The following is a 10210-nucleotide window of genomic DNA, read 5'->3' on the forward strand; positions in this document are numbered from 1 at the left end:
GTTTTCCATGGACCAGGGCCTCATACAGGTGCTGCGTGCCTCATACAGACCAGTTCTCAACTGAGAACTGGCTTCTCCCCCCTCCCGCCCCGGGGGAGCACTGCTGTCCCCCAGGTACATCTGGAAATATTTTCAGACATACTTGACTGTCACACTGGGGGAGGGAGGGTGCTATTGGTATTTACTGGGTAGAAGCCTGGATGCTGCCGGACGGCCCCCACGACAAGGAATTCTCCAGCCCCAAACATCAAAGGTGCCAGAGTTGAGAAACCCCGATATGGATGATGAGGGTGGATGTGACAAGAGTCCCGTGGGCTGTGCTCTGAAATGAGAGCGCCTCCCTCCTGGGCCTAGAGAGCCAATGCGCGCACAGCCCGTACGTGCTGACCACACGTTACCATCGTTGCCATGTCCCCACCGAGGACCCCAGGCTTGGAGGGCGCCTGGGACTGGAGCTGACCTGGGCGGGGCTGGTGCTACCTGCCAGCCTGCTTGGTGCCCTTGCCTGGGAGAGGACCTCCTCTTTCTGGGCCTCAGTGCCTGCTCTGAGCTGTAGGAACCATGACTCCCCCGCAGGGAGCTCCCTCCGGAAGGGCTGGATGGTACCAAGTGTGGGCTCCGGAGCCAGCCCTGCCTCGACACTTCCCAGGTGACCTCATCTTAAACACAGGGGTAAGAGCCTGGCTGGTGTTGGTTGAGTGGTTGGGCATCGACCCAGGAACCAAGAGGTGGATTGTTTGATTCCCAGTCAGGGCACATGCCCAGGTTGCAGGCTCCATCCCCAGTAGAGGGCCTACGGGAGGCAGCCAATAGATGATATTCCTCTTTCATCGATGTTTCTATCTCTGTGTCCCTCCCCCTTTCTCTCTCTCTAAAAAATCAATAAAAACATATTTAAAAAAATAAAATGAAACATGAGTAACAATGGGCCCTACCTCCCAGCACCGTAGCGAGGGTGACAGTAACGGCGATCACTCAGTCAGTGTCAGCTGCGAGACATGACTTTTCTATCATCACCATCACCTCTGCCATTAACGATTGGGCCCCTCTTCTCTCTCAGACCCTGCGACGTCCTCCCCACTCACCCTCATGCTTCACTCTGGCCTCAAATATGCTGAGGCTGCTCCTGCTCTGGGCTCAGCCTTTGAATTTGCTGTTCTGTTTGCTGGAGAGCTCCATTCCCTTCCAGCATCTCTTTGCTCTTTGCACAAATGCCACCTTTTCCATGACCCCATCTTCCATTGCATGTGTGCATGTACACATGCACACAATCACGCCCTCCCACCCCACTTCCCAGCTTTGTCTCCACAGCAGGCACCCCACTAAATATTCAACTTATCCTATTTTATCTCGCTCCCATGTCATGGAAGCTCCAAGAGCACAGGACTTTTTTTTGTTGGCTGCTGTAGTCCCAGCACCTAGAATAACGCCCAGTGCATAGTAGGTGCTCAATAAATATTTGTTGAATGACGGATTGACTAACTCCAACCCAGATAATACAGACTGAGCAAGTCATCGTTGGGCATAGGGAGGAGTGTCTGACAGTCTAAGGAGGGAGCAGAGATTGTAAGTTATACCCAGGCTTGGTGGTAGGAGGAGGGTCAGGAGCTGGTGTCTGACCCACCAGGTGCCCCTACCTCACTCTGCAGGGCGTGAGCTTTCTTGGCCCAGGCCATCTTCAGGTCCTCGGGCAGCGCCGTGAACTCGTGGCACCGTGTCCTGTAGTCGTGGTCGCTGGCCAGGGCCTGGGCCTTCCTGGCGTGGACCAGGGGCACCATGTCCATGGGCAGGTGGTACTGTGCTTGGCTGCCCACTGCCTGCCTCCTGTACTGGAGCTCGCTCTGCAGCTGGCCCACCCGCCGGCAGTGCCGGAGCCGGGGGTCGTCGCTGACACTCCGCGCCCCGATCAGCCTCCCTCGCTCCTTCACAAAGTCATGTCTGTAGAGAAACTGGAAGAGAAGGCCCGCGGGTCAGGGGCTGGCGTACCACCTGCTGAAATCCCACCTGCACGTTCTCACCGCAGACCCTAGAAAAGTCACCTGTTCTGACAGGAGGAAGTGATGATTATAAGAAAAGCCCCAGTGAGGCCAGCCTGGGAGCAGGCTTCCTGCCTGGGGGACCAACAATTAAAACATCCCCCATTCTTCCTTTCTAATTACAGCCAGGTCCTCGGGACCAAAGCGAGGGCCCCACTCCCCACACTGCCCGCGTCTCCTGTGGCCAAGAGGAATTCATCAAAAAGGGTTCAAAATAAATATATCCTTTCGCACTTGGCAAAACGTGGAACCCAAAAGACAGGACCCGTTTATCTGAAGTCCACATTTTCTGTGACTTGTTTGTGTGGAAGAGAAAGTCACCTTCACGTCCCAACGCGATGGACGCCATCAACAGAGCGGCTCACACAGCCAGCAAATCCTAGCACACAGCCGGCGTGTGGAACTGCAGAGAGCCCAGAGCGAGACGTGCTCGGGCTCAGCACAATTTCCCTGGCGCGTTTTCTCTCTAATTCTGGGTGGCGTGAGAAAGCAGGCAGTTCCCCGGGTCCAGAGGGACAGTGGCCTTGACATCGCAATTAGAAATAAATCACCATCTCCTTCCTGCCCGAGACCTTTGTCTGAATTTAGCTTCTGATTAACAAAAGCTCGCTTCCCCTCCCTCCGTCAGAGAATCTCATTCGTAACTAATATATTCTGCAGGTGACATCCTGTCTCACACGGCGAGAGACTTGCTTTAATTCAGGAAAATCAGCTGCAGACCTGGTTTTACATGAAGTTAACAGAAATTAGGCGAGACGGAAGGTCATATCATTCCACTCACATCACTGGCGATATCTCCAGAGACCCGAGCAGCCTGGAAGGGGAGCGCGTCTATTGTCAGCTTGTAGCCTTGAGCACGGAGATTATGCCAAGACTCCTTGTATTTTGCCTACAATGGAAACACATGTAGATTTTCTTTAAAAAAAAAAATTACATGAATCAATGAACAAAGGCTACCCCTTTCATTCTGTAGCACCGCGTCCCAGGATCGATTTCTGACAAGCGAGAGCTTTCTGTTTTGCAAAGAAAATCTCATCCGCACACCTGCTGTCGCCGTCGTGGGCTCTGACACGTGATGAACGCAACACATTTGTGAAAAGGTGTATTAACATGCACATCGAAAAGACACGCGCGTGTGTGTGTGTGTGTGTGTGTGTGTGCGCGCGCTTTCACGTTCCTGTGAACGCCAGAAGGATCACTGTTAGGTCACGTCATAGACATACGTGGCGTTGGCGTGTGCTGGAACTTCAGCAACAAGAAGGGCTTACGTCACTCAGGTTGGCCGCGTTTGTTTTCGCTCGGACGAACTCGGGCAGCCCCAGGGTCATCGTGTACTGGTGTCTCGCATCCTCCCCGGCTGCTTTGTAGAGGCGCTGGGCAAAGAGAAAGGAAGGAAAAGCAAGAAAAGCAAGAAGATCAGCGCGGTGCATGTCTGCAGGCCTGGAGGTCCCTCCCTCGCTCGCAGTTGGGAAACACATCTGTAAAAGGCCATTTGCTGTGCCATGGGTGCACCGTCAGCCTGGGCAAGATGTTGCTTTCGACGAAGGCTTTTTGCATGAGTCAAGTTGAGTGATATAAAATGTATAGTAAGAAACTGCAAGTTGCTTTTGATAGGTAGGGCTCAGAACGTGATGCCTCCAAACAGGGCACCCAAGCCGAAGGGATGTGAGAAGTGCAGGTGCTACAAGGATGCTCTCTGGCTCCCCCCTAAGGCAGGTCACCAGCCTCTCCAGTGAGGGTGGCCTCCCTACACCTGAGGAAACAGCATCCTTATCTCTGAAGATGCCGCAGGATGCAGAGAGGAGCTGAGCAAACAGACCTTGCTGAATGTCCCCCACTTTCCTACACTGAGTGGATACCCTTTGTCCTGTCACATTTTCCCACGACTTTTCACTTTTCATCAAACCCAGTGTAATAACGCTCGGGCTTAACCATGTCTTCAGGTCTTCATTTCTTTACAAAGACTCCCCTACCACCTGAAATGCATATTAAATAAACGTTTGTGCTTTTCTCTCGTTAATCTGTCTTTTGTCACAGAGCCCTGGCCCAGACCTTCAGAAGGGAAAGAAAAAGGTGTTTTTTTTTTCTCCCCGACACTTCACTCAATAATAGTCTGAGGAAAGAAAAACCATTTAGGAAGTCTATCTCAAGATTCTTCCCACATAAACTTTTCCCTCAAGGACTCAGTGTAAAGACAACACGAAGACGTGGGACGTGTAGGAGAAACGCTGCGATGTGTAAGGGACGTTCCCAAACCCTAATCTGTGTTCTTTACTAAAACCGCAGATCCTGCCACCGGGGCAGCCACCCCAGGGCCAGCCTGAGGGGTCTCGGCCAGGGCAAAAGCATTTATTTATTCACGTGATGAGAAATGGGTCTGTGGTGGCTGAGTTCTTTGAGGCCATAACAGGTGTTGTTACCCCACAGCATCCAGCTCACCACTCAAACAAGAAAGGTTCAACAGGAATTTACAACTTACAACTCATGAAAGAAGCCCTTTGGACGTACTTATCCCAGGTGAGAGTGGGAACTAATAGTAGAAATAGCCAAATCTCAACCGACTTCTAAGAGTTATAGAGTCAGGGGCAGAATCTTAAAAACTAAAGATGATGCAAAATTTAATTCTCTGCCAAGTTCACTTTCTATTTCAAGCTTGTCCGGCAGCCACGAAGAAGAAACAGAATTGAAAAGATGGTTTAACATGAGATTCCTTTCCTTGGTTCCCACTCCAATAGATGTATTAAAGTGTAAATTGGGTAAAGGATGAGTGAGAAGACACGGCGAGGTAGAAATTCGAGAAGTCTGACAAATAACATACTCTAGGACAGTGATGGCGAACCTATGACACGCGTGTCAGAGGTGACACGCGAACTCATTTTTTGGTTGATTTTTCTTTGTTAAATGGCATTTAAATACATAAAATAAATATCAAAAATATAAGTCTTCATTTTACTATGGTTGCAAATATCAGAAAATTTCTATATGTGACACGGCACCAGAGTTAAGTTAGGGTTTTTCAAAATGCTGACACGCCGAGCTCAAAAGGTTCACCATCACTGCTCTAGGACTATCCTTGGCTCACCACAAATCCCCCCATGACAACCATCAGAATGGCGCTACAAAAGCGGTTAGCCAATATTTGCTGAGACAGAACAAATGAATGGCGCACCAGCACGTCTCAAAGGTTAATACGCAGTCAGTGGGTCTGGGGTGGGGCCTGAGGCTCAGCATTCCTAACAAGCTCCCGGGAGATGCAGATGCTGCTCGCTGGTCTGCGATTGCACTTGGACGAGACGAAAGACAACCAGATTTCCACCTGGGCGTCCTCTCCTTCGGGGAAATATTTAAGCTCTGTATAATGGCGTTCTCTTCTCCTAAACCTCCATGCAAACACCCAGGCTTTCCACCAGCTCCCCAAACCCACACACAGTCACACATATTTTTTAAACAATCTAGCAGTTTCTCCAAAGCCCGTTCCAAAGCCATCAGGGGGAGACTTTACCTCGTTCGTAATCTGGTTGCTGAGTTTTGCTTGAAGGAGGCTGGGGGTGTCGGTCACAGCTGTGTACTTGAATGACTGGGGATGCTGACGGTATTTGCTCTGAATTCACACACAAGAAGAAGACGTGGTAAGATATAGAACCAGCCCTTGAAACACTGGTGATAAAACCTCTTTTTGCAAAGGCTGGTAGTCTGTCAGCTGGAATCTAGTCTGTCATTTGCTCTTATGGCCTCAGAATTCAATGGGATGGAGGAGCAGAAAGGAGCATAGGACAGACCGAATCAGGCGCTTAACCAGCGGGAAAGGGAGAGCTAGCCCTTTGCTATGAATGTGAACGTGACTATTGAAATTCCAGTTCTGCTCCCAACCTTTGCTCGTTATAAATCCAGGGCTCCTCAGCATTGGGAACATACCAGAAACACCTGTACATATGCCTGCACCCACCCTAAGAGATCAGGATTCAGTAAACCGGCAGTGGACCCAAGGCTCTGGGTCCAATGAGAATTCCAATGCACCACAAGGTTTAGAAACCACTTGTTTTGGAGATTTCATTGGAAAAGCAAAGCACAAAGTTAAATCTAAACTTTGGCCAGTTCCGCTGGTGTAAGCAAGCCATAAGCCCATCTAATACTACCCAAGCTGGCCACTGACCACCCTTTGCTTCCAGGGCCTTCCATTATGCCCTCCTGTCCTTGATCTACCATGAATAGAAGTCCCAAAGCCCTCTCAAGGGCGAGCAAGGTTCCTTAGGATTCAAGGAGCTTAGAATTCTAACCTTCTATAATTCTACCAAGAAACTATGACCCAGCTTAGAGCAACCATTTCATGTACAGCCACCAGAGAAGCACCGAGCTTAGATGAGTCCCAATCCTAACAAAAACTAAACAAAGGTCATAATAGTATCCCCATTTGGCTGATTAAAATGTTGAGGCTCAGAGAGGTTAGGTGACTGGCTTGACGTCACACAGCAAATGAGTGGAATTTCAGCCTCCAGCTGTTGGTCTCTAAAGCCTACCCTGTTTACACTGCACCACAGCGCTAATCTCCAAAAGGACACCGGGAGATACATCTAATGAGTCAGTGAAGTGTGAATAATTCTTTTATGTTCACAACGGAACTGACTCGCTATCTGCAAAGCTGTCTTAAATGGCATTTGGTCTGAATGGAGAATCCGGTGCAAAGAAGAGAAGCCGGGCAAGAGGTTAGCGGCTAGTCACCAATGTTAACAGTGGAACATAAAACTCACTTTCACAGTAACAACAAACAGATGGTACCCAGCCGGCATGGCTCAGTAGCTGAGCGTCGACCTATGAACCAGGAGGTTACAGTTCAATTCCCAGTTAGGTCACATGCCCAGGTTGTGGGCTCGATCCCCATTGTGGGACATGCAGGAGACAGCCAATTAATGATTCTCTCATCACTGATCTCTCTCTCTCTCTCTCTCTCTCTCTCTCCTCTGAATTCAATGAAAATATATTTAAAAACAAAACAAAAAACACCCGATGGGTATGCAACAACCTCTGCTGTAGAAATATACTGACAGCCCTCACCCCTCCAGTCCCAGTTACCTCACTGATGAGTTCAGACGCTCTTTTTCTTCCTTCGATCTCTAACGTGCCTGGAATGACACAGGCCACCCCTCGCATGAAGTTCAAGTCCGACCGGTACTCATTCTACAAAAAACAACACTAGGAATGAGAAGAGCCAAACTTGCAGAACAAAGGAGCAGAGAGAAGCCAGAGGACGCGGGACACGACAGCACTGTGGCTGGCACTCAGGGCCAAACCGGTCTCTCCAGGTGTCTCATACTCAGCCAACAGCTTAGTAAATGCTCGTTAGGAAAATAAACGCTGGGGCGGATGGTGGTTAGAAAGTCAGTCGACTTGGGGCAAACGTGGAAATGGTCTGACAGGTCTTCTAAAACAAAACCCAGTGGCAGCGGGTGGCACGAATGAATCAAAGGTTAAGAAAGAACTAATGAATGAGTCCAGAAGATTGTCGCAAAGACCTGCCTGAGTCTGCTGAATAAGGCACATGTGGGTACCTCAGTGATGTGAGCTGACACTTTAAAGGGCCCCCAAGTTCACTCCCCTTTAGCCACCTAGGTACCGCTGGGCGCGCTGCCTTGAAATCGCTATCAGGAGGAGAGGTGGGGCCAGCGCGGACTGTGCTCAAGTGACAAAGGGCCCACGAGCTGAGCCTGGCAGCTCCCCGTCCCTACAGCTGCTCTGCGGTTCCTGACAGCTTCTGTCATTCAGTAAGCGCCGCACACGGGCCTAAAATCTGAGCAGACGACAGATACCCAGATCTGAGTGCTGCTGGGCTGGCAGGCCCCGCCACACCAGGAAGCCAGGCTGGAGCCGTTTCCTTTCTGACACAGGTCCGTTAATGCAAATCTCACCGCATGAGAGCCCGGCAAGCTAAGGAGGCTGCTGAGATGTCCTGTATCTTCTTGGGGGGGAGGAGATCCCCTCTCCTCTTTCCCCTCGCCACCCCCGGCACCCCCCGGCCTGACTGCTTCAGAAAACAAGAGGCGTGAGCCACGAATGCACTTCCAGGCTCAGTTCCCCTGCTCGTGTACAGCCACGTGACCTTGGGCGACTCCTTCCAGCCTCACTATTATTTCTCTGTAAAATGGGACCAAGACTATTAGTACAGGGTCATTTTGAGGTTTAAATGAGATAATGCATGAAAACGCCAGGCTCGGAATTCAGCAGAAACACTCCATAGATGGTTGTTGTTATGAGATCTGTGCAGCTGTGCTTTCTATGAAGAGCGAGGTAGGAACATGGGGGGAGGGGGGTTTTCAAAGAAACCCCAGGTTTTGGGTATCCCTTCTCTGGAGGCCCCCACTGAGCCAAAGGGAGCCGCCAGGTCAGTGCCTTGTGGGCAAATCGGAGAGGAAAGAGCCTGGGAGAGAGGGGCCAGGTCTCCTTACCTCGCTCTGCAACTTGTGAGCTCTCTTGGCACAGCGGAGCCTCAGGTCCTCCGCCAAGGAAGTGTACTGGGGGAGCGGGTGTCTGTAGTCCTGGTCGCTGGCCAGGCTCTGAGCCTTCTTGGCATGCACCAGGGTGACCATGTCCAACGGCAGATGGAACTGCGCCTTTGAGCGTTCAAAGCCTTTCTTGTAATTCACCTAGAGGGGCAGACAGATCAACGGCAGCTATTTCAAAGCCACCATTCGCCTCAGGGGCATCAGGGACAGCGACGGCCATGCCAATGACCCAGGGAAGTCTGGGGCAGGTTCTTGGCAGGGACGGGGTTCCTTGCTTTGGGGACTGGCTTAATACACAGAACCAATCTCCAGGTCCTAACGCTCAAGACGGGCTCTTCCATTTTCCCGAGGCAAAAAGATGCATGGCGACCCGAGGCCTCCCACCACGGGCTCTTCCCTTCACCTTCTCAAGTTCAGGTTCTAGACACCAAGGAGTTTCCTCTCAAGCTAGCTTCTGAAGAGCTTTTTCAAAGCATCAGATGCCCTCCCAGGAACTCTGGGAGCCAGGTGTAGTGGGTGGCCACCTAGGAAGCCAGTTTGGAGGGGTGGATATTTCCAAGGGCCCAACCCGAATCCCGGGGGGTTGTGGGGGGGAGGGGCCTGTTGGCAGACCACAAGCTCCACTCAGTCCCCGGAGGAGCTGTCTGCAGGTCTGTGAAGCTCACTCCAGGCATCTGGGGAGTCAGGTGTGTAATCACCACCTCTTAGCTGCAGCCACTCCTGCCTAACCCCCAGTCCCACCCCTGCGAATCCTCCCCTCCCCCCTACCATAAAGCCAAGGACAATTCACGTCCAACCCCATACTCTTAAGTCAGCACCCCATGACAGAACGGGGAAAACAATGTTAGAAATGGGGACACTGAGGCAGAGAACACGAGAAGTTGTGGAAAGAGGGTAAGATGAGGAGCTGGCTCTGCCCCTTTCCAGCTGATCTTGGGCAAGGGGCTGAGCCACCCAGAGCGTAGGTCTCCTTATCAGTACACCCACCAGGATGCATAAACAGATGACATTCCCAGAGAGAGTCTGACGGTTAAATGAGACATTGCAGGTAAAAGTGTTTGGTCCTCTGTAACATGTTGCCACATATCAGATTTCATCACTACTACTAGCCAAGTCCCACATACACTAATATGTGCCAGGGGACAGGGAACACACATGTGCCAGCATCCAGAGGGGTGAAGTCAAGGGTTGTAATCTGAGATGCCTCCAGGACCCAGACAGGCAGCAAAAAGAAGTGAAGGAGGAAGTGGGGGGCGAGGGGGTGAGGGAAGTAGGGCTGCATGACCAGGAAGGCACAGGCCCCTCTAAATGCAGCTCCCCGTAATCAACGGCACCTGTAGCTTTGCAGACTTCCAGAGCCGCCTTCTGGCCAGAAGCCTAAAACTTTTATGTGAAAGTTCCCATTTTTAAAGGCTTGCCATGAATTCACTGCAGACCCAACAAAACGCTTCTGCAATCCAAATCCAGACTTCAGGTCCCTTTTAGAGGCCGTTGGGCAAAAACCATAGAACTCCCAGCCTGGAAGGAGTAAGGGGTCAGCTAGCCCAACCTCTCACTTGATGGAGGAAGAAGCTGAAACCCAGAGGGGCCAAGGGGCCTGACCATGCCACAGAGACAGTCGGGACTAAGCCAGTCCCGGCAAACAGAGGACGAAAGACATTAGCCAGCGGTGCATGG

At 51.2% G+C, this 10210-nt stretch overlaps 1 protein-coding gene across 1 annotated transcript in view; it reads right to left on the minus strand.

The window, feature by feature from the left end:
- NRAP (nebulin related anchoring protein) overlaps nucleotides 1–10210 on the minus strand; it is a 65870-nt gene that overhangs the window by 13133 nt on the left and 42527 nt on the right. Inside the window, exons 29-34 of the mRNA XM_006778750.2 lie at nucleotides 8477–8674; nucleotides 7107–7211; nucleotides 5539–5637; nucleotides 3305–3409; nucleotides 2818–2925; nucleotides 1638–1949 (exon numbers count right to left, since the gene is read on the minus strand). Of these exons, the coding sequence (XP_006778813.1) occupies nucleotides 1638–1949; nucleotides 2818–2925; nucleotides 3305–3409; nucleotides 5539–5637; nucleotides 7107–7211; nucleotides 8477–8674 (927 nt within the window). The remainder of the gene's footprint in view (nucleotides 1–1637; nucleotides 1950–2817; nucleotides 2926–3304; nucleotides 3410–5538; nucleotides 5638–7106; nucleotides 7212–8476; nucleotides 8675–10210) is intronic.

Source organism: Myotis davidii, unplaced genomic scaffold, assembly GCF_000327345.1.
Source record: "Myotis davidii unplaced genomic scaffold, ASM32734v1 scaffold107, whole genome shotgun sequence".
NCBI classification, from domain to species: Eukaryota; Metazoa; Chordata; class Mammalia; order Chiroptera; family Vespertilionidae; genus Myotis; species Myotis davidii.